Below are 25,464 nucleotides of genomic sequence, written 5' to 3'. Positions count from 1 at the left end.
CTATTAAGCATAAGCTTAATGACTCTATAAAAAACATGTCTGTAGAATTGTTTACTACAAGATATTGACATGTTAGATGGTTTATGCTAGCTTCTAATTAGCTTCTAATAGCTAATACAGTGAGAATAGAAGCTACAGAATGGCATTTATACATTGGAATGTAGTATGTTCATACTGTGTGTGCCTTTTTAGATACAGCTGTGTGCTACTGTATGTGGTTAGTAGTTAAACTTATTTGAACAAGCCTATTAAAAGCAGAGATTGTTACAATTATAGCAATCAGGCTACATAAGTGCAGGCAGTTGCACTTGCGGTCAAGCTGAGGTGGTGTGTGGATACAGTGTGTGTGGATACATCCCAAATCACTAAAACACTGACTGTGGCTCCAAAAAATGGAAGCTCAACTTCCCTTTGTTAGAATTGTGGCTTCACTTTTTTACAGTGGTAAGGAAAAAATACTCAGATCATTCATCTTTTATTCAGTCGATGTATTCATTTATTTGGGTGAAATAGAAAATACATCAAAAGTATGCACCAACCAGGAAAAGATAAAAAGTGTTTTAAATCCATCAATGAAAGCTAGCACATCAACTGTCAGTTGTTCACTCCTGTGTCAGTAAAGCAGCTGTTAAAGCTGCTATGATGATGTGTTGCAATGTGAAAAACAGAGGAATCTGAGGAGGAAGTCAAAACCACAGTTTTTAAACCACAACGTGATTTGAAAACTGCAAGCGCCCTAAACAGTTGATTTACAGATCTGTGTTTTTTGTGTGTGTCTATGTGTCGGTTTCTAGTGATAAAATGTCATAAAAGCAAATTTCTGTTTTTACAAACACTTGTTAATTTATATTAGATCTCAGTAGGTCTTTTAGACGCTACTCCTCTCACTCAGCTACCTATAGATCAAGCACGTAAATTTGCTGACTCTGAAAATGACATAATTTCTACTTTTTTGGTGATAAATTGAAGACTATAGAGTAAATAAAGTAAGCTCAGCTGCAGGTTAGAGATAAATATTTCCAAAGAATTTTCTGCTTCTTCCACTCTGACAGTTAACTCTGAACATTCAACCCCAAAATGAAACGTTTTGGTTTGTTTGTTTGTTTTTTTGCAATAAATCTTCATATATTTCAGAAACTGTAACGTGTACATCCAAGAAGAGTAATAACACGCAGCAAATGAGCTGCTCGTCTCAGTGTTTCTTCAACAAACAGTGCAGGACTAATTAGGTGCCAAACGTCTGGAATTTCTTTTCCTGTAAAACAAGAAGAGACAAACGCTACAGTCACTGCATCTTTAAAACAACTAAAGCTGAGTAAAATTGTCAAAAGAAACAAGTTAGATCAGGACATGGATACTCTTTTCTTTAATTCTCAATAAAGAGTTACTATAAACAACCAAAAACATAAGGAGCTTGCCAGAACAAAAAAGGTAGCAATCTTTATTAAAGGTCAACATAGAAACAACACCACAAATAATCACTAATTAATCCACTATACCTGTACCACAGTTAAAACATATTTTATTTGGGCCACATCACCTTAGACTTTTGTCATCATCCTGGACTTACCAGAGTAAAGGAAGGTGGGAGGAAAGCTAAGAAACATGAAATAATCATTATAGACATTATAAGAGATCCATATTACAGCCAGAATCTTTCTAGCGTTCAGATAGAAGCAAGGAAATCTGATGGTGAAATAATTACCACCTAAATGCAGACTGATTTGATTTGTTCAAGTAGATCAGGAGAGCAGGGATCTTTGAGCAATAGAATAATTTCCCTCCCAGAGGGGATTTTACCAGCCCATCATATCATCGGGAAAAGAATGCCTTCCCTGCCCTATCCCTCAATGCCCCCCTGCGCCCCTGATGATCAGTGTCTTTGCATCCAGCACAGTGATTAGTAAATTTGAAATGCTTTCAAGTGTGATGCCGAGTTACTCCGTGTAATACAGTTATTCATCAAAACTGCAGAAGCAATAAGACATTATCTTGCATTTGTTCACTTGACTAATACTCTTTTGTGCTGGGAGAACCAGACTGCAATATGCTACAAAGCTGTACATAAATTAGATGTTGAAAGTTCAAATAAGTTTCTCAAAGTGTTAATACTTCATGCACAAAAAAACTAATTAAAGAAATGCACTGTACTGAAACATGTCTAAAGCAGAAGACAACAGTGTTAGACTAATTCATAATTTGAGATACCTCTCATCTTCACCCTGCATCACATATAGAAATGCCACCTTTGGTGCAATACTCAGCAGCGACTGCTACTGCACCTAAAGATGTCTATGTTGGAAACATCTTGATCATCACCTACAGCATTTCTGTGAAATAAGTATTATCATTGGATCAGTACATTTCTTAATTTTATGCTAAAGGGATAGTGTGGATAAAGATTCAAACTCTTACTGTCACCCACAACATTTCTTATTCATATTCATACCCTGACATTGACAGAGAGACTGGATTAATATAAGCTCCAAATCTTGTTTATGCTTTTTCAAGTATTTGACCTTCCACATCAAATTACACAGTGTTGCTACACAAAAAAATATATAATTTACTTTGTTTGACATTCCTACAAAAGTTGTTAAATAGAATAAACTATAAACTATTTAATATGATGGAACTGGTGTAAAACATATTTCAAGCAGTTTACCTAATCTGTAATCAGTTTTTTGTCCAGGATTGAGAGTGGAGCCATGTAATAGTTCATAACTAGCTGTTCACAGTCAAAGGAGCCTTATCATCAATATTCACAGGGTCATTCTAGATTGCTTCTCTGTCTGTGAGGGATTCAAGGGCCTGGTCAAATAACTCTTCTAAATATGGCAATAGGAGGAAAGAGAGAAAGTGGTAGTCAGAAATTAAAATCAAGCAAACTAAGGTCTTAAAATATCCTGCACATTTTATGTGGGCAGAAATATTATTGAATAACATAAATTTTAGTTTAATTAAGTTTTGGATTTTTATAGCACTCTTTTAAAATTGTTGCACTTGTTTTCCTGTACAAATATAATCATTTTACTACTGTGTGTGGTAAAGAAAAGCATCAAGTTCTTTATTGTATGGATTACTAAACAGTTCAATACTTGTATACCTGCTTGTTTATGAAAACCTGAATATAATTTAACTGTGATTTTTTTCTTAGGTTTTATTTGTAAAGGACTCAATGAAGGTTTAAAAGAGCTCTTAAAAATTTAGTTTATTTTTAAAATAGTGCAGGAGCCCTGGATGTTACTAGTAGGCACATTTTGTCCCATGGTCAAGCCTCGTGCACCATATTTTGTCTTGCTCGATATTCTATACTGCGAAACTCGATTTGTTTCACCTGTATGTGTTTCTTGTAAATTGTAGAAAGCAGTTCTTATTTATTTTAACAAAGCAGGAGCTTTGATGAATTCCTTTAAGATTAGCGCCAACAAGAGTAGTAGTATTGTGAGAAAACAAAGAAGAAGGCTTCTGAGGTCAGCTGTGTTAGTCAGCGGTAAGTCTTCTGGCAGCTTAGTCATTGTGATCAAAGAGCACCACCAGCGTCACCCTCTGAATGGTTAATTTCTTCTTTTTTTCTTTTTCCTTATTTTCCTTCACAGCGGGTTAAGGATTCAGCCCATTATTATCTCCAAGGTGCTCCCAGTGTGCTTTGATCTACATCTCTGCTGCTACTGCTACAGAATCAGTCAAAGGCTTTTTGACACACACACTTAAATAGTTATTTCTTTCAACAACAGAGGATATTAATCCACAAGTCTGTACTTTAAAAACAGAAACACTTTGATTGTTTCAACTGAACAACATACACTCTAATCTATTCTTCTCTGCATGAACAAAATGAATATGTATTTAATAATTTAAGATCTACATTTACTTCATATTCACATTAGCTGCTGTAGCGCACTTTTAAAGGTCAGTTTGACTTTGTACTTCATGACTGTAGCGTTCCTTTCTCTCACCCTTATCTTTTAGAAGTTAGTACATTCAGTGAACAAATATTCAGGACAGTGTGACTTCCGAGAGAGAAAGAGAGACTTTAAGAGACCTGATCAAAGACTGGAAAAGTGCTCTCTTTTTGGGTGAAATTTGAAAGGGCACGGATAGCCATCCTGAATCTGTCTCCATTTCCTTGTGTGTCTGACCTCAGTACCAGCTAGGGCTGCTCAATTAATCGAATTTTAATCACGATTACGATCTGGGCTTTCAACGATCATTAAAAATGACTGAGCCGATTATTAGCCCCTCCCTCATTTATCCGCGACACCTTAAAGGCCGGTCCGTGAAAATATTGTCGGGCATAAACCGGTCCGTGGCGCAAAAAAGGTTGGAGACCGCTGATTAAGAGGACCCGAGGGAAGCTCGGAAAGCTAAGCAGAAGTTATTTGGAGAGTGACTGCTGTTGGTTGAAAAGAAAGTTTAAAAAAAAAAAAACTTGGCCAAAAGATTGTGATGTCAATTCAGAACAATGTGAGGGCTTGATGATCAGGATGAGTGCACCAAGTGCCCTCTGAATGCCAGCATCACCCCCAGGCTCTTCCAGCAGCCACCAGGCCCAGGATCCTCCAGCAGCCACCAGGCCCAGGCTCTTCCAGCAGCCACCAGGCCCAGGCTCTTCCAGCAGCCACTAGGCCCAGGATCCTCCTGCTCCACCAGGCCCAGGATCCTCCTGCTCCACCAGGCCCAGGATCCTGCAGCAGCCACCAGGCCCAGGCTCTTCCAGCAGCCACCAGGCCCAGGCTCTTCCAGCAGCCACTAGGCCCAGGATCCTCCTGCTCCACCAGGCCCAGGATCCTCCAGCAGCCACCAGGCCCAGGCTCTTCCAGCAGCCACCAGGCCCAGGATCCTGCAGCAGCCACCAGGCCCAGGATCCTGCAGCAGCCACCAGGCCCAGGCTCTTCCAGCAGCCACCAGGCCCAGGCTCTTCCAGCAGCCACTAGGCCCAGGATCCTCCAGCAGCCACCAGGCCCAGGCTCTTCCAGCAGCCACTAGGCCCAGGATCCTCCTGCTCCACCAGGCCCAGGAGCGTTAAGATGCCGCCTAAGAGGAGCAACGTTAATGAGGAGGAACTGGAGGACATAAAGAAATCCCTAAACTTTATGTCTGAAGAAATAACAACAATTTCAAAACAACAAAAACTGATACTCAATTTAATGGATGATATTAAAGAACTAAGAAGGCAGAGCGAGGAAAAGGACAAGAAGATTGCTATGCTGGAAGGACGGGTGTCAGATCTGGAACAATATTCAAGAGTAAATGATGTGATAGTGACAGGACTGGAAACCAAGCATCAGACATACGCACGGGTAGCAGCAGCAGAGAGAGGGGAGCCACCCGAGCAAGAGCTACGCTCTTTGGAAGAGCAGGTAATGGCCTTCTTTAAAAGCAAAGGTATAGAAATGGACAGTAAAAATATTGAGGGATGCCATCCTCTTCCGAGAAAAAATCAAATACCTGCCATTATCATTCGTTTTGTTAATAGAAAACAGAAAAAAGAACTGCTCAAGCAAGGAAGAAAGCTAAAAGGTACAAATGTTTATTTAAATGAACACCTAATCAAGAAAAATGCAGACATTGCAAGACAAGCAAGAATATTAAGAAAACAGAAGAAAATACAGTCAACTTGGACGTCAGACTGTAAAATATTCATTAAGTTAAATGGAACACCAGAGCAGGCTAAGGTTCTAGTCATCAAAGAGATGACGGAACTAGAAAAATATAACCGATAAGTGCAAAGCAGTGCTAAATATGATGTGACCGTCCAAGTGCACAACCAACGCAGATGTCTGACAATTTTCAACTAACAACTCATATAGATATTGAAAATAAGACATTGATGTATGACAGCAACATAGATCCTGATTGTAATTTCTTTAACAATAAGACAAATGAATGCAATTATTATACAAATGAGCAACTTAAAAAGGAATTCAAGGTAGAACAGGGTATAACAATGGTTCACTTTAATAGTCGAAGCTTATATGCAAACTTTCAATCCATCAAAGACTACATAACACAGTTTGAACAGCCAATCAATGTGATAGCCATATCGGAGACCTGGATAACTCCTGGAAAAGAAGAAGACTTTAAAATAAATGGATATGAATTCCTTCATGTAGACAGGATCAACAAGAAAGGAGGTGGGGTGGCACTTTACATTGATAAAAACCTAAAGTACAAAAGAATGGGAAGAATGACAACTGTTATTGATGGAGTGATGGAATGTTTATCAGTGGAAATAATTATAGAAAAAAGGAAAAACCTAATTGTCAGTTGTATATATAGAACACCAGGATCTAAGATTGAGATATTTAAGGATAATATGGAGGACTTATTTACAAATATAAATCAGAAAAGAATGTTTATTTGTGGGGACTTTAATATTGACTTATTGAATCCAAATCATAATAAGAGTACAGAAGAATTTATTGATTCCATGTACAGCATAGGTTTATTTCCACTGATAACAAGACCGACCAGAATAACATCTCATTGTGCAACTCTATTAGATAATATATTTACAAATATAATAGAAGGAAAGATAAAAAGTGGGCTGTTAATCAATGATATAAGTGACCATTTACCAGTCTTTGCATCGTATAATTGCCATTATAAAGTGAACAACGATGGACATAAGATTATTTACAAAAGAATAAGAACAGAGAAGACCTTAAATTGTCTTAGAAATGAACTTTTAAAGCAAGATTGGAATATTGTATATGAACAAACAGAAGTTAATAAAGCTTACGAAGGATTTTTAAGAACATTTAACACATTACTTGATAAAAACTGCCCAGTAATTGAAATCAATAGGAAACACAACTATGCAGGAAGACCATGGATGACAAAAGGACTACAAAATGCCAGCAAAAAAAAGAATACCTTATATCGAGAATTCATAAAAAAGAGAACAATAGAAACTGAAATGAAGTATAAAACTTACAAAAATAAATTAACTAATATAATGAGATCCTGTAAAAGAGAGTATTACATTAAAAGGTTAGAACACAATAAAGATAACACAAGAGATATATGGAATGTATTAAACAGAATAATCAAAAATGAATCAAGGAATAATGATTACCCTGGGTACTTTATAGAAGGGACAAGAAGTATTAATAACATGGAGGAGATAGTAAATGGCTTTAATGAATTCTTCGTAAACATAGGGCCAAAACTGGCAGAAGAAATAAAGGTTGATGGAATAGAAAGGGACACTGGTGAAAATATTGAAAGGAATAGTAGCTCAATGTTTTTAAGAGCAGTGGAAGAGAAAGAGATTTATGACATGGTTAGAGGACTTAAGAACAAAACCAGTACAGACTGGAATGATATTGATATGGTAACGGTAAAGACAGTTATTGATGGTATCGTAAAACCATTAAAATATATATTCAACTTGTCGTTTCAAAAAGGAGTTTTTCCACAAAAAATGAAAGTTGCTAAAGTTATTCCCATTTACAAAACCGGTGAAAGACATAATTTTACAAACTATAGACCAGTGTCAATACTCTCCCAGTTCTCTAAGATACTGGAAAAACTCTTCATAAAAAGATTTGACAGTTTTGTGGAAAAATATGAATTAATGACAGATAGTCAGTATGGGTTCAGAAACAACAGATCAACAGCTTTGGCACTGATAGATTTAATGGAAAAGATAACGGAATGTATGGATAATAAGAGGTATGCGCTCGGAGTTTTCTTAGATCTAAAGAAGGCGTTTGATACTGTTAATCATGAAATTCTATTAAAAAAACTGGAAAAGTACGGGTTTAGGGGAGTGGTTTTGGAATGGTTAAAAAGCTATGTAGGGAATAGGCAACAATATGTACAAATAAATGAATATAAATCTAATTTGATGGATATAGCTTGTGGAGTACCTCAAGGTTCAGTACTGGGTCCAAAAATGTTTATTATGTACTTAAATGATATCTGCAGAGTATCGGAGATTTTAAAGTTTGTAATATTTGCAGATGACACAAATATACTGTGTGCAGGTGGGGAATTGCCACAGGTTTTGGAAATGATCACACAGGAATTAACGATATTAAAGAAGTGGTTTGATATAAATAAATTATCATTGAATCTCGATAAAACCAAATTTATGTTGTTTGGAAACCAAAAGAAAAACATCGAAGTAGAAATATGTGTTGACAATGTATATTTAGAAAGAGTAAATGAAATAAAATTTCTTGGGGTGATCATTGACCACAAGCTCTGTTGGAAGCCACACATTACTTATGTTCGGGGGAAATTGGCACGGGGCATTGCCGTCCTGGGAAAAGCAAAGCATATGTTGGATCAGAAAGCACTGCACATTTTATACTGTGCTTTACTACTGCCATATATGAGCTACTGTGTAGAGGTCTGGGTGAACACATACAAAAGTAACACACAAACAATAACTATAATACAGAAAAGGGCCATTAGATTAATAAATAATGTAGGGTACAGGGACCATACAAATGCACTCTTTGTCAAAATGCAAGCTATTAAATTCCAAGACTTGGTGAAGCTTAAAACAGCGCAAATAATGTATAAAGTCAGAAATAAATTGCTTCCCAAAGAAATCTGTAAATTGTTCATAGAAAGAGAAGGTGGGTATAACTTAAGAGGGAAATGGAATTTAAAAATACAAAGTGCTAGAACAACTTTAAGAACTATGTCAATCTCAATTGCAGGAGTTAAATTATGGAACAGTCTAACAGAAGAAATAAAAGACAGTCAAAACATAAAACAGTTTAAAGTAAAATATAAAAACCTAATTTTAAATAAGTATAAGAATGAAGAAAACGGGGTTAACCCAGGACGGTAATGTTGCTGGTAATGGTGTTGCGGTTCTTTTTTGGTTGTTTTTTTGTTTTTTTGTTTTGTTTTGGTTTGTTGTTTTTCCATAACTTGTGTGTCTGCAAATATACACATTCTGTATTTTTCATATGAAAGAAACTATACTGTGGTGGGGCTTGCTAATTTCTTGTTTTTGATTTATGTATGTTATGTTTTGTTTTACTTCATATGTTTATATGTTTCATATGTTGTTTGTTTAATTTAAGACAAAAAAAAATTAAATGAATGAGAGGTAAAACTTGAGGGGGTAGGGACAAATAAGTAAATACTTCAGCCTACTCCTTTTCAAACAAATAATGGAATGATATTTTGTAATGATTGTGAAGGCACATGTTTGAAATGTTTGAAATAAAAATGAACTGAACTGAACTGAACTGAACTTCAGTGGTGTTGCACACCATTTTATATTATTTTTTAAAGTCATTGTTAACCCTTTAAAGCCGGTCAGAGCAGCACGCTCCGTTTTGCGTAACTATTTTTAAATCCCTGTAGAACCTGAACCGCGTAAGCTAGCGCAATAATTTGTTTTGCATATGAAACCGGAGGAGTTGTACTTACATCTTATGCCATCAGCTTGTCCTCGGTCACGGTTTCGTTCCACATATAGCTTTGCAAAAACTGCATAAAAAGCGCTTGCAGGAACAAAAACATAATATTCCAGAAACACGCTTTGCCGTTCCTATCAGCTGTTCGTAACACTTCCCACAGTGAAATGATGCACATGCTGTTTTCTTTGCAAATTTGCATCATAGGATTGTTTTTTGTTTTTCCTGCAGTATATAAAAATTGCTGTATCTCCAAAATAAAACTATGAAGACACTCAAAATAAATTTCCTGTGGTGGGAAACTATTTTTTGCAACTTTATTGTATTTAAAGTTTTGAGGGATAAACCTCTTAAATTTCTCCAAGTAGAAATATATGTAAACAAAAGCGATTTTACATTTTTTTTGTAGTTTATTGCACTTTTTTGCAATTTATGTAATTACTATGGACTTAATGCATACATATTATTAAAATATGGGCTATAACAGTTGTATTGATGTATAGCAACTTGAAATGCTCCCACAAATGGCACTACAGCATGTAAAAAAAATAATATAAGCTCTGGTGGACTTGGTTCTATAGTAGGTCTTAAAGGGTTAAATAAATATCGTCAAATAATCGTGATCTCAATTTCAGTGAAAATAATCGTGATTATCATTTTTGCCATAATCGAGCAGCCCTAGTACCAGCTACTCCCTGTAGCAGTGTTTTTGTGCTACAGCCCTATGGCCTTTAAATAACCTGATTGTTGTGTGTCTCTATGTCCCTGCAGTACAAACAGGTGGAACAGTACATGTCCTTCCACAAGCTGCCTGCAGATATGAGGCAGAGAATCCACGACTACTATGAGCACCGCTACCAGGGCAAGATGTTTGACGAGGAGAGCATCCTGGGAGAGCTGAATGAGCCGCTCCGAGAGGTGGGACAAGTGTTTCTGTCTTGCTTTAAAACAGCTGCACATGCAGCTCTGATGCATTCGACAGCTTATGCACTTTTCGACATTCCCTTCATTTCAATTCACATTCACTGACATTTTAGCCTTACACAAGAGCACAGTGTGACTAAATAATCTCTTTTTTTTCTTAGAAAAAGAAAACTGGTGGGGGGGGGGGGCTTAGAGAAAGAAGAAAACAGTAAATGATGTCTACACAGTTGGCATTTTTCCTGTTGTTACTCTAATATCCCTCATGTCCAATACTTTAAAAAGTCACTGCATTTTGTAAAGCCACGGCTCTGCTGTGCTGCTGTCACTAACCACTGTTTTTAATGTCTTTCTTTTCAAACAGGAAATTATCAACTTTAACTGTCGAAAGCTGGTGGCATCTATGCCGCTATTTGCCAATGCTGACCCAAACTTTGTCACCTCTATGCTCACCAAATTGAGGTTTGAGGTGTTCCAACCTGGGGATTACATCATAAGAGAAGGCACCATCGGAAAGAAAATGTACTTCATACAACATGGGGTTGTCAGTGTTCTAACAAAAGGCAACAAAGAAACCAAGCTTTCAGATGGCTCCTACTTCGGGGGTAAGATAAGCTGCTTCTGGTACAGCCAACCAAAATCAAAGGTCACCTGCCTTAATGCACACCTTTCTGTGGAGCTTAAGTCTACTTTGTTTTGATGATAATAATAATGATATCCTTAAGCACTTTAAGAGGTTGGCCTGGGATTTAATTTTTATTTGTGATGCAGTAGCATTTGAATAGAGCTATTCTGGGTCTAATGCTAGCACATTGTGAGCTTGAAGTAGTATATTATGCACCACTTGACACCTAACTTGAATATTCAGCTTCATGGTTTATGCAGGACCTTTCCCTTAATTCACATCATGAGCTGCCTCTTAAATTTAGGGCATATCCAAATTATAAAAACCGTGCTTGCTGTAGTGCAACTTAAAAAATATGCACCCTAACGTCAAAGAGGTCAGGAATCTGTGAAATTACACACTATCAACGCCGAATGCTTAGGGCTGCTATAACCCATAGTTGTTATGCACTTAACTCAGTGTTATGTTCTTAATCAGGGTCAGATAATGCTTAGCCTTCTCTTGGTCCCAAAGAGCCTATGACACATGTAGGAGACAATGCTGCCATACTGCCCTCACCAAATACCAATTAATTTGCCCAGTGACAGCATATCATTTAGACTATACTGTTAAGTAATTAGAAGTGGTGGCAAAGCATTAACAGCACATGACCTGCCTGTGGAAGTTTAATTATGCCTTGCCTGCTCAAGTCCATCTCCATGCCCTCTCTCCAGGGGGTTCTACAGAAATAATGAAAAGATGGCAGGCAATCTGTCTCTGCACATGCCAAAACTAATCAACATTTTCAACAACATGGCCCCAGCTCTCTCCAGGGCCATTTTGTCTCAAATGTTGTCCAAAATGTTCCAGCCTTTGGGCCCTCTTCAGCGAGACTCAGATTCAGAGAAATGTTCAGTCTGCTTAAAGGCTTTTTTCCCAGCACATGTATCCCAGTAATGGCACAGTTTGGGCGAAAGCTTGGCCACTTGAAGATGCTGAGTCAAAGCTACTCAAGAGGACAATTTCACTGAAATGCATTAGAGTAAATGCATCTACATTTATGTTTACTTAAGGACGAAAGAACCTAAGTATCACAAGTCTAAGGAGCTTGGAAAGAAAAGCGTCTGGACTTCTTTAAGTTGCTTGAAGATGTTTCACCTCTCAGCCGAGAAGCTTCTTCAGTTCTAAGCTCAAAAGGTGGAGAGTCCCAGATTTAAACCCAGTGGGAGTTTCCCCCCAAAGAGGGACAAAGGACCCCCTGATGATCCTCTACCTAATCACATGAGCCTCATGTGATTAGGTAGAGGTATCAGCTTCTCGGATGAGAGGGGAAACGTCTTCAAGCAACTCAAAGAAGTCCAGACGCTTTTCTTTCCAAGCTCCTTAGACTACAATGACATGGATGACTGAGAACCTTCACAGACATATTGCCGTACATTTTGGGAGGAACACCCTTCAACTGATGCGGGAGTATGAAAGGGAATCAAGAAAAATAGCAGATTATAGGAACCATCTCCGTTTCAACCTGAGATGCAGACAAAGCAGAGTTGTTCCTAAGAGCCTGCAACTTGGATCCACTGTCAGGGGATACAGAGCAGACTTGATTCTACGGAGAGCACAAAATCAGCTTCTAAGTGAAAGGATAAGACAGGTCCATTTCAGTATAGATGCCCTCCAGAGCAAGATTAGCCAGACTCTGCAGGAACTGGAAACCCTTCTACCCTCTCCAATTTTAGAACAAGTTTGTGGACAAGGCTCAGCGGGCCCAACACTCTAAAGGAAAAGAAAGACAATGCAGGAAATTCCACACCTTGCTTTCAAAAACACTCACTCCTCAGTCTGAATCTACACAACTCAGAGAAGAACACACACCTGAGGACAGTCAAGAAAAATGGGTGAAGAACTTTTCAGACCGGAATCTTACTGAACCTGAAAAGAAAGTATTAGCCAAAGGACTCAATTTTGCCATTGTTCCGCAACAGTTGCCCATAGTGGACCTCATCACAGCCACAGAAACTGCCATACGGATTAACAAATTATCACAGACAGAAGCAGAAAAAATCAGGATGAAAGTCTCAGCCACCCTCTCCAGTGCCAAAGTCCCCCCGTCTAACCTCACATTACAAGAAAAGAAGGCCGTTGCTTCCCTGAGCAAAGACCACAACATCACTATATTACCAGCTGATAAGGGAAGGTGCACCATGGTCCTAAACACAACGGATTACCACACAAAGATCACTACTCTCTACCCTCTCTCTCTCTTCAAGACCTTGAAAGGGACAAAATCATTGACCGCCTTTACCCAGTGGATGCCATACCCTGCATTTACTGACTTCCTAAGATCCACAAGGAAGGTGTCCCACTCAGACCCATTGTCAGTAGCATAAACTCAGCCACTTACGACATCTCGAAACACCTTGCTACCATCCTAGCACCTCTTGTGGGGAACACCCCACATCACATCAAGAACTCCACCGACTTCACCGACAAGGTCCAGAAACTTACCCTGGACCCAGATGAAACCATGGTGTCCTTTGATGTAGTCTCCCTCTTCACTTGCATACCCACCACGGAGGCAGTGGAGACTGTCAGAAAACAACTACAAGAAGACGGCTCCTTGGAAGACAGGACCAACTTCACACCCGATCAGATTTGCACACTGTTAGACCTCTGCCTCACCACTACATATTTCAAATACAACGAGGGTTTCTACAGACAAAAACATGGCTGTGCCTATTGTAGCCAACCTTTACATGGAGGAAGTGGAAAGCAAGGCTCTTGGCTCTTTTAAAGGGAGAGTACCCAGCCACTGGTACAGATATGTAGACGACACCTGGGTCAAAATCAAAAGACAAGAAGTGGAATCTTTCACTGCACACATTAACGCCGTGGATAAAAACATCAAGTTCACCAGGGAAGACACAAAGGATAACTGTTTGCCTTTCCTGGACTGCGCTGTGCACATTGAAGAGAATGGCAACCTCAACATTGAAGTTTACCGGAAGCCCACACACACGGACCAGTATCTCCTCTTTGACTCCCATCACCCTCTGGAACACAAACTTGGGGTAATCAGGACCCTACACCACCGGGCAGAACATGTTCCCTCTAAGCCTGAAGGGAAAAAGAAGGAACACACACACATGTAAAGGAAGCACTTAAAACATGCGGTTATCCTAAATGGGCGTTCTTAAAGTCAGCAAAGATGCACAGAAAAGAAGATCAGACACCAGCGAGGGAGGATAAGAAGGACAGACGCAACAACATTGTCATCCCCTATGTAACCGGTGTATCAGAGAAACTTAGGAGAATTTTTTCCAAGCACAACATCCCAGTTTACTTCAGACCCAGCAACACACTCAGACAAAAACTGGTTCACCCGAAAGACAAAACTCCTAAACACAAACTTAACAATGTGGTGTATGCTGTACAGTACAGCATGGAATGCCCAGACTTCTACATCGGAGAGACCAAACAGCCACTTCACAAGCGCATGGCACAACATAGAAGAGCCACCTCCACGGGACAAGACTCAACAGTTCATCTGAATCTAAAGAACAAAGTTCACTCTTTCGAGGATGCCAATGTTCACATTTTGGACAGAGAGCACAGATGTTTTGAAAGAGGAGTGAAAGAAGCCATCTATGTCCACTGTGAGCGACCATCTTTGAACAGAGGCGGTGGTTTATGACACCAACTGTCTGCCATCTATAATCCAGTTTTCAGTTCCCTTCCCAGACACCTTAACGCCCACTCACATCCTGGGCCATCTGACCTCAGGAAATCACATGATAGGGTGGGGCCAGGTTTCACAATGAGCTCACCCGAAACCCTGGCTGATTGGGACCCACACCCGCATTCACACCTTGGCTCATGTGATTAGGTAGAGGACTATCAGGGGGTCCTTTTGTCCCTCTTTGGGGGGGAAACTCCCACTGGGTTTAAATCTGAGACTCTCCACCTTTTGAGCTTAGAACTGAAGAAGCTTCTCGGCTGAGAGGTGAAACATCTTCAAGCAACTCAAAGAAGTCCAGACGCTTTTCTTTCCAAGCTTCTTAGACTACGATGACCTGGATGATTGAGAACCTTCACAGACATAAGTATCACAACACACAAAAGTGCGAAAGCACTGATTCTGAAACCAAAATTGGCTTGCTTGCTTTAATCTTAAGCCTTGGATCCGTAATTATTTTCCCTTTCGTGTAATATAGGCACAAGGCTTTTGACTCCATTATCCTGTGAGTATTGCTGGCAGTGCCACTTCTCCTGGGGTGTAAGGGTGGGGGCTAGTGAGGTAAGCCTAGAGCTACTGGGAGTTTGTTACCAAACATGAGTTAGTCATTCATGAAATTAATTGGTGCAGGATCAGCACAGAGAGTGTGCGGCACATGTGGATTTCAGTGTGGCTGTCAGTATCAGCAAGCAGAAGTCTGAAAGCAGTGAGTGTTTTTTTTCTGAACAAAAATATGGAGATCCACCCTGCATAGATTGTAATGTTTTGTGACTGTGTGAGCAAATGAATGAGAAACAGAAACCGTCCAGTCTTCTGTCTGTCTTCTTATTGTCAAACTGTGTCATTATCAGTGGATCCCAGTTTGCAATTCAGTTAATTGTGTATGTATTTGCTCTTCTGCATCTCAACAAAATTACATACCCTAACTCATTCACTTATGGACAATCTGAATTATTTACACAATTATTTACTCAGCAGTCTACTCCAATTTGTTAGCTGTTGGATTAGCTCAAGCCAGAGAGCCTAAAGTCTAAAGTGGACACGACATGCCCTGGATGGGAGCGTCTGCTGGGCACACAGCGATCCAGATGAGAGGGGAAATGTAATGTGACTGCAGTACTAACGCCAAGGGACACATGGATCGGTGCCAAGGCTGCTCTCTGGACGCTGCGCTGGGCTCAAAAAGAAAACATGCGCCCAGCACCACAATCCTCCACTTGCCTATTTCTCTCCTTATAGTACAATATTGAATCGCTTAGTATCCAAATAGCATCTCTGCTACCCACTTAGCGACCAGACTGAGGAGGTTATTGTGTTGTTATAGTTCATCCTTTGTTGGCTGCAGTGTTGGCAGTGCAGACTGTGGTCTCACTTGGTTAGAGTAAAGATCAGTAACCTTGTGGTGGCTGTGCATGCCAGTCAGAGGTGCTTATCAAAAACTGCCTTTGATTGTGCCTCTAAGATGGCTCACTTTGACTCTCAGTGAGTGGCTTGTAGTATCTCTAAGTTGGTTGAAAAAAAGAAAGAAAAAAAGACAGAGTCAGAGGGAGGGAGGGGACTGAAGAAGAGAGATGAGTTGACTGCACACTTTTCAATCTCCTGTGTCATCTTTTGGCTGTACTCACTCTGAGTGGTTCTCTGTAAATTGTGCTCTCTAAATCCCTAGTCTTGTGAAATCCTAGGTTAAGGAATTAATACTTCTCCCATTTATTCTCACTCTCAATTCTTTCCCTCACCCCCAATCCCACTATCAGTGTTCAGAGTGGCTGTGCTATATAGCTGCCAAATGGCTACCTCGACCGAGTGAGTCAGTGCAAGGGGCTTGCAGGAGCAAAGGCCCAGGTAATCCTTCAGTCCATAACCCAGCTAACACCTCTGCAGCTCTTCTGCTGGAGAAGTTATTTGACTGAATGACAGAATGGTTGATATTATATATAGAATAACAGGTTGGATAGGATGATATATTTCTGTGTTTTCACACAGTGGAAGATTTGATACAACATAATATGTTGTGACACATGGTTGGGCTGCATCGTCCAAACACTAAAGGTGCCATGCTGTCAGCTGTGAATATGATGTAATGCTGCAATGTTATGTGTACAACTGATCAGTCACAACATTTACACCACTGACAGGTGAGGTGTGTAACACTGATTAACTCATTATAATGCAGTGTTTCGCTGGGAAACCATGGATCCCAAAATTCGCATTCACATTACTGTGATACCAGACCAAGCAGAAAAAAAGCCATAGCAACACCACCCCCAACAGCATTGGCCTCACCTAGTGGGACAATATGCCCCACCACATTACAAAGATTACCCTGGAAAGGCTTGAGGACTGCAACAAAGAATCCAAGGCACTGACCCAGCGTTCTAAGTCCCCCGATCCCAATCTAATAGAGCATTCAAAAGAGATGCCAGATATGCCAACCCACAGGATCCAAAAGATCTACTGCCAACATCACTAGGTTGCCCTGTTGTGTCTGGCACTGCAGAACAACCAAAGAGGTCCTCTGTTTGGGGACGGGAATTGAGAACCGATTCTTGTAGAAATTCTCAGTAGAATGGAAATGTTAGTTTGCCTGCCTATCAATCCTGCTTATCAGTTCTTGCACTCGCACATTATGGATCAAAGTGTTTTTTTTAATGATTTTGTTATATTGTGGTTAAGGAGTATACACTGTATACACTAAGTAGTGCTTGCAGAGTAAAATATATGCATTATTAATCCAATTGTATTATTTCCTGGTCAGTAGCAAACGATATGTCATTGCTTTCAGCAGTTCCTGCACTAGATTTCTTTAAAGGATTTGTATTTAGTACTTTATTTACCAGGCTTTTTTGAGCCAAAACAGCTGTAGATTTGAATATTTTCTACAGTACTGTACAAAAAGCCTTGAGACAGTCCTCATTTCTTTATATTTTACTTGTAAAATGGAAAATATGTAAATTCATTTACTGATGCGTGCAGACATGCATGGGAATACATTGTATATAAGGCAAAAAAGGATTTTGCACAATTCTAAGGAGCTTGAAAGTCAGTACTTTGTAGGACCACTTTTGTTTTTCAACACAGTTTAAACTCTCTCAGGTTTTTCCCTGTTTCTAAAGAACATGACTTTCAGATATTATTCATCTGCTGTAGATCTTTTGTAGGTCTGCCACTTCTTTTGTCCTCCATTTGTCCAGTTTCTTCTGATTTCTTAAGGACATTGCCTGCATATAGAAATATGTCAAGTTGACTTATTGCAAATAGGTGCAAAACATTCTTCTTTGCCTGCCAAAGTGCATTATCTTCAGCATATCTTGTAGATTCTTCTAACGAAATGGGAACAAATTATACGACTTGCATAAGGTTCCTACTAACAAAGTGCCTAAAGATACAATTTCTTAAGTTGTACGTTATGTGTAAACACACTAACTGTTCATCCCCTAATTAGGTGGTCTTTTTTATGCTTAAATGGTTTAGTGTTTAGTCTAAAACAAACAAAATAATACAAACAAGCAAGCAAACAAAAACAACAACAACATTCTTCTAAAAATGGCCAACAACAGGCACAATAACTGGACTGAAAATAAGTTAACAGTCAGCCAGTGTCCACAGAAAAAGACCTTTAGAAAGCCTGGAGGACTATCATTACAACAAGTCTGGTTCCTTAGAACTATAATCAAAAGGAAAGAGGGGTGGCTCAAGACTTTTGCACAGTGTTGTAAAAATCATGCAGCTGAAGTTCAAGATGGTGAAAAAGAGATGATGAGATGTGACAGGACCTCGGCATCAGCCACGATACTGAAAAGAAAAAATTCCAGAAATGTTTTACCTGTCTGTGGTTGCTAGCAAACAGAAGGTGTTCGTGTGGCTATGCTAATGCTGTGAGGGAGCGAACATTGCATGTCACTGGGAATCAGTGAGCCCGTTGTGGATGTTCCAAAGGTTAGAGAGTGTCCGCTCTGTAGGCTGGGGGCTCTGTCGGGAAGGGAGATGGGACCTGACAGCAGGACTCAGAGTCCAGGTGAGCTTTGCCACACCAGGCTGCAGGACACAAATTCTTTATCGCAGACCAAGGCGGCCTGCTCATATTTATTAATTCACACTCATACACACGTACTCACACACACACTTGTAACCACAGAGAAAGACGGGTACAACCACACACATGTAAACATCATGCAGATAGATGCATACTAAGACAAACACATTCAAAGGGCAGCATTTGTATTCACCTACATTCATTAAGTAGCTTTCCTGTACCTCATGTATTACACTGGTTCATCCCTTAAATGATTTTTATGCTTAAGTGATTTGAGGTTAAGCAGCTTAACAAATAAACACAGAACAAATTTCATGTTAAAATAAACCTTTGTTAGTTTAAATATGAAACCTATTCACTTACATGCATTGACTATTTTTTTTAATCTCATCTGAACATGTTATTGTCTTGACTTGTATCAGTCTTATCTAAAAGGTTTTTTCCCCCTAATTGACTGCATTTTATCCAGCTTCCTGCATCCCTGTAAGGATGGGAAAATTATAAAATCTCACAGAGAACATAATTAGTGGACCTCTACAATGTGTATACATGTTATGGACCATGGAATATTTTTCTTATAACAATTTTTTTTAATTAAGCTGGAGATGATGAGAAGCCTGATTTCAAATAAATTTGAGATTAAAAAAAAAAGAAAAAAGGACGATACGCTGACAAAAACCTCACAAACTGCCACATGAGTAAAACCTGAACCGCTCCACAGGAATGCCTTTATTGCCAACACCATGCTTCAGACAAAGGATAAGGACACTGTGGTCCAGTGTTTTGAAAGCATTTGTGAGAACAAAAAGCATAATCATAGAATTCCTTTAGTTAATAAATAAAAAATTAAATACTTTTAAAAGTGTCAGCATTAGAGGGCAAACTTAGACAACATTTTAAGAATTTTAATACGCAGCCAGCAAAAGTAGGGAAGATTGAAGAGCTCTAAAGATCAGAGAGCTCTAAAATCAGAGGCATGCAGAGTGGGAGGAGAAGCTGCAGGAAGTTAATGAGCCAATAGGTGAGCAGGAGGAGAAGGGAGCTTGCATTGGCAGCAGGGAGTGACCAGGCAGCTTGGCATTTTGGTGATGAAGTGAGCAGTGAGCAGAATGGAGTGGAACTTAATGAGAAATGTGGCTGGAGGTGGTGAAGCCTGGCAAATAGGTGACTGGGAGCAAAGAAGGCTGGCTGGTACACAAGGCACAGTCTAATGTACCAACCTGACCGTACACCTGTGGGTTACAGAACATTCTGGCAAAGACCAGCAGGAAAGTTTGGTTTGATATAATACAGAAGTTTATAAAATAACAATGAGCATGCGTGTCAGCAGCTGAAAGGAGCAGCTACGCCCAAGAAAGAAAAAATAACATGCACATAGACAGACAGGGAGCTGCAGGAGTCAAGATAAAAGGGGTTGGATATTTGTTGGAAATCACAGGGACATATGTTGTCCAGGTTGGTGTTTTTTTTCTCTAGTTGTGTAGCAATCATTATGACAAGCATGCCGGGTATATTAAAAACATCATTAATGATTCCAAAAACAAGACTTGTCTTTAGAGAAAAAATATATTCCCTTTCTAGTTTTGCCAACATTTTTATACAACAGCTGTCCTGTAAAATGTCAAAAGACAGCTGGAACTTGTCATTTCTTCTACTGGCATTCAGCTCTGCTGTATTCTCATTTGATGTGTGCCATTCAGTGATGATTCAGGTTTTGATACATGCTTTTAAATAATATTACAGTATCCAGAATATTTTGGCAAGTAGACTAAAGGAAGGTCAATTTAGGTAAGCTTTACTGCACAACATTCAGCCAGTTTTCATTCGCACACATAAAATCCAACATATGAGAATTGCAAACGTTGTCGTAAAGAAGATTTTAGCAAATATAAAAAAAAAAAAAAAGCTTTCCAGGTGCATTTTTTTCTAGATTCTTCCTTTCTTATTATTTTTCCCACACACACAATTTACTCTCCTCTTTGCCTCTTTGAGAGCTGGTGGAGGGGCTCAGGGGAGCCATCGTTCCTGTACTAAGAGCCTGGGACACATGGGCTGCATCATCCAACAGAAGGCTATATGTATCCTGACCTTGGTGAACACACATGGGCTTCCACTGGGTGATGTCTTCATCCTCTTTTAGCAGAGAAACATCCAATTTTAATTAGGCTCATTCTTTTTTAATGAATGCATTGTCAGTTAAGTGTGAAAAAGGAGTGTATCATGGTAATGGTAAAATGTTGTGTCTTCAGCACTGGCATGCCCAAATACAGTACTGGAAACAAGAATGACAAAAGAATACTATCACCATGTCATATATTGATCACAACCAGTCAGCTGTTTTGTATGTTGATAATATTATAGCTTTGTTCATTATGAATAACAAAGCCCAGAAATTGAACCGATAAAGAACTGTCTCAGTGTTAGTAAAGACCAAACAGTAAAGGGTAATTGTAGAAGCAGAAGTCAGTTTGAGGAGAAAACACACACCCCTCAGAGAACACAGGCAGAGCGACACCATCTAAGCTTGTTCTATGCTTTCATGCAGGATTTGGGGAGCACTGCGATGAGTCAGAGATGTGAGTAAGCAATGGGAATAGAACATTCATAAATAAATTGAATGTAACTTATGAACCATCAACAAAAGCAGCCTCAATTTGAAATGGAGTGCAGAAGTGCTCATCAGTGTAGCATAGTTTGTGTTTTACATTTTAGAGTAGGCTCCAATAGAGACCCAAAGCATTCAAATTATATAAAATGAATACAAAATATATGCATAGAGAACAAAACATAAATACAGCAATACTATAATGCAGAATTATTCAAGTTTGTATTTAATGTGAAATTTCTGACTTGTCATCACAGAGAAGTCATATGGCCGAACTGTTAGGCTATGTTGGCTATTCTTTTGCTCTTCGTGGAGTTCTTTTGCAATCAAGTTGCTACCACCATTAACAATAGATCACAATTAGATATATATTAGTCCATGACTTTGATAAAGTCATATCTCAAAAAACAGCTCCTCAGTGGCCCAAGACGCTTCTAACATATAAATATTTAATACTGACCATCAAGGTACCGTATATGCTTTTAGCATACTAATTTTGTGGCTATTACATGTATATATTTATTGAGTTATTTTTATAACACTTGGAGTTCAGATGAACCTGTGTTTGGCTTCCCTTTCTTTCGGCAAACTCAGTTACAGGCCTGATAGCTAACTGTGCCTCAATACCTGACTTCCTGCAGAAACCCACAGAACAAGAGGATTTAATACAGAGCTGTGACACTCCTCTCCAAAGGGGATTACTGGAGCAGTGCTGTGAGAAATGGACCCCCCTTCCCCAGCACAGCTATAGCCAGGGCTACCCTGCCAGCCCACACTCGCAAAACATCTGCAAACAAGCATTGCAAATTTGTATATAGACTGTTGTTTTACTCAGTCGTTCACATCCACTCACCTCTCTTGCTAACTTAGGTATTGTCCATTCAGGCTCTCACACACAAACAGTAAAACACTGCATATGAGGTTATTTTTACGTTTCATATATAGTACACAGTAGGGCTGCTCAATTAATCGAATTTTAATCACGATTACGATCTGGGCTTTCAACGATCATTAAAAATGACTGAGCCGATTATTAGCCCCTCCCTCATTTATCCGCGACACCTTAAAGGCCGGTCCGTGAAAATATTGTCGGGCATAAACCGTCCGTGGCGCAAAAAAGGTTGGAGACCGCTGATTAAGAGGACCCGAGGGAAGCTCGGAAAGCTAAGCAGAAGTTATTTGGATAGGAGAGTGACTGCTGTTGGTTGAAAAGAGAGGTAAAAAAAACTTCAGTGGTGTTGCACACTATTTTATATTATTTTTTAAAGTCATTGTTAACCCTTTAAAGCCGATCAGAGCAGCACGCTCCGTTTTGTGTAACTATTTTTAAATCCCTGTAGAACCGGAACCGTGTAAGCTAGCGCAATAATTTGTTTTGCATATTAAACCGGAGGAGTTGTACTTACATCTGATGCCATCAGCTTGTCCTCGGTCACGGTTTCCTTCCACATAAAGCTTTGCAAAAACTGCATAAAAAGAGCTTGCAGCAACAAAAACATAATATTCCAGAAACACACTTTGCCGATCCGATCAGCTGTTCGTAACACTTCCCACAGCGAAACAGACGTCAGACGAACTGTCACATGTCCGCCATTTGCTGGCCGAAACCGGAAGTGACGTCATTTCGCGGAAATTGTAGGTTTTTTTTACTTGTAGGCCTTAAAAACCTATACTGGTCATGTTTGACTTTTCTGAATAGTTGCTGGGATGCTTAGAACTCGAATTGCACTGCTGGAAATAGTTTATTTTGATGCACATGCTGTTTTCTTTGCAAATTTGCATCATAGGATTGTTTTTTTCGCTTTTCCTGCAGTATATAAAAATTGGTGTATCTCCAAAATAAAACTATGAAGACACTCAAAATAAATTTCCTGTTGTTGTAAACTATTTTTTGCAACTTTTTTTGTATTTAAAGTTTTGAGGGATAAACCTCTTAAATTTCTCCAAGTAGTAATATATGTAAAAAAAACAAAACAAAACCATTTTCAATTTTTTTTTTTTTGTAGTTTATTGCACTTTTTTGCAATTAATGTAGTTACTATGGACTTAATGCATACATATTATTAAATATGGGCTATAACAGTTGCATAGCAAATTGAAATGCTCCCACAAATGGCACTACAACATGTAAAAATATAATATAAGCTCTGGCGGACTTGGTTCTATAGTAGGTCTTAAAGGGTTAAATAAATATCGTCAAATAATCGAGATCTCAATTTCAGTGAAAATAATCGTGATTATCATTTTTGCCATAATCGAGCAGCCCTAGTACACAGTGTATTTCTTACTTGCTTCGCTGCCAAATCATGCATTCTCTCTTCATCAGTTCCCTTGTCTCAATTTTCAAACCACTGCACACAATCATAGCCACTTCACACTCAGTGACCAGAAGAATACAAGGGCTTGTTTAGCCTAATGGAAGCCAGGGCAGTCTCTGCGCAGTAGTTTGTGAAACTCATTGTCATCTTACGTTGTTTTTTTGTTTGTTTTTGTCATATAAAAGCCAAAATTGCTCTGTTCACTCATATATTTTTTATTTCTTTATTTCGCTAACAAATGGATAATGTCACAGTGGCTACATTTTTCTCTCTATAGTGCTATATGTCTTATATATAGTCTATATGTGCTTACCAATATCTGTCACTGACAACTGCTACACCATGAAGACTTTCATTTTAGGTTAATGAGTTCCTTTTGCAGATCGTGATAAGAATAATGTTTTTGTATCTGCAGTATGCAGTATAAGAGGGTTGGGCAGGGTAAAGGAAAATAAAATCTCCCCCAAAGAACATTAGGCTCTTATGTACACCAAGGTCATGGTCAATAAAATGAACTGAAGTTCAAAGTGTTAATGCTATGGTGATCTAACACCCTGTTTCTTACTGCCATTTTTGTATTGACAATATATAAGCATAAAGGGAATAATATATAGGCATTCTAAGCTAAATTATGTTGATCTTCTGACCTGTTCTTCAAGGCTACACGAGGTCATACTTTCATAAAATATCTTTTCTTTTTAAAATTGTGATAAAATTCTACTGCCCTTGTTTGAACAGGCAACATTTAGGAAAGTATACTGATATAGGGGATTCTAGATATCACATTATAGATTGCATTCAAATACCATGACCAATGATCTCACTTTTACACTTCACAGCTGCATTTCTTTTAAGTTGAATAGTGGCATTGTAAAGCGCTTTGGGTGCCTTGAAAAGCACTGTATAAATCCAATCGATTATTATTATTAAAATATGTTAAAGAAAATAGGTTTAAAGAAAGTATTGTCCAGAGAATGAGCTCCCTAACAAGCTGTAGTTTAACATTCTGTTTAAGTTTCAGTTATTCATGTTATTTAAAATTAATATATACTATCCATTACTACTACTCCTGCATAATGTTTGTGTAATCATGGTAAACAGCCAACATGCTACCCTTGCTCCATGCTACTGCACCCCAACCTTCCTCAAGTAACTTTAAAATAAACAAATAAATAAATAAATAAATATATATATATATATATATATATATATATATATATATATATATATATTGCACTTATGATAATGTAATAACAATAATGTAACATGGTTAACACTATCTGACTTTACCTGTGTCTTTACTGCTCCATAAGCAATGCATGAAGGTGAGCAGATGCAGGAAGTTGAAACTAATGCAACTATAAGACAGCAGGAGACAGTAGCCTAAAGAGCCTAGCGCAGATAAGTTTAAATGAATAACGACATTACATTTGTTTATTTTCTAATTTGGTTTATCTTGGTCTGTCCTCATGTGATTGGTAGAAATATTAGATATTATATATATATATAATATACATATTATAGCTTTGTTGATATTTTGATATGAGCACTAATTTAACAGGATGAAAGAAACTGATGTGATTAGCTTTGATTGTGTCTAGCCTCTAACAAGCCCTGGATCATTGACAGCATCCATTTTACATCATGCGCCCACACACAGCTCACTTTCAATGGAGCCACATATGAAAACTTGCACAACAGAGAAATTTACATGTTTTTTTGTTTGTTTTCTTTTCTCTGTCATGTCTCCATGTTGATGAAAGAGGCTTTTGATATGTGCAAAAAGAAAATCTAACACATTAATAGATAAAATAAAAGCACATGAAAAGTAGATTTTACATTTGAGAGTCAAACTATTCTA

At 38.6% G+C, this 25,464-nt stretch overlaps 1 protein-coding gene across 1 annotated transcript in view; it reads left to right on the top strand.

The window, feature by feature from the left end:
- hcn4 (hyperpolarization activated cyclic nucleotide-gated potassium channel 4) overlaps nt 1–25,464 on the top strand; it is an 86,036-nt gene that overhangs the window by 44,622 nt on the left and 15,950 nt on the right. The window contains exons 5-6 of the mRNA XM_004539641.4: nt 10,161–10,307; nt 10,675–10,915. Coding sequence (XP_004539698.2) covers nt 10,161–10,307; nt 10,675–10,915 — 388 coding nt within the window. The remainder of the gene's footprint in view (nt 1–10,160; nt 10,308–10,674; nt 10,916–25,464) is intronic.

This window comes from Maylandia zebra, linkage group LG1 (genome assembly GCF_041146795.1).
Source record: "Maylandia zebra isolate NMK-2024a linkage group LG1, Mzebra_GT3a, whole genome shotgun sequence".
In the NCBI taxonomy this organism is placed as follows: Eukaryota; Metazoa; Chordata; class Actinopteri; order Cichliformes; family Cichlidae; genus Maylandia; species Maylandia zebra.
Note: the sequence above shows the minus strand (reverse complement) of the source record. Positions and strands in the feature narration are given on the sequence as shown.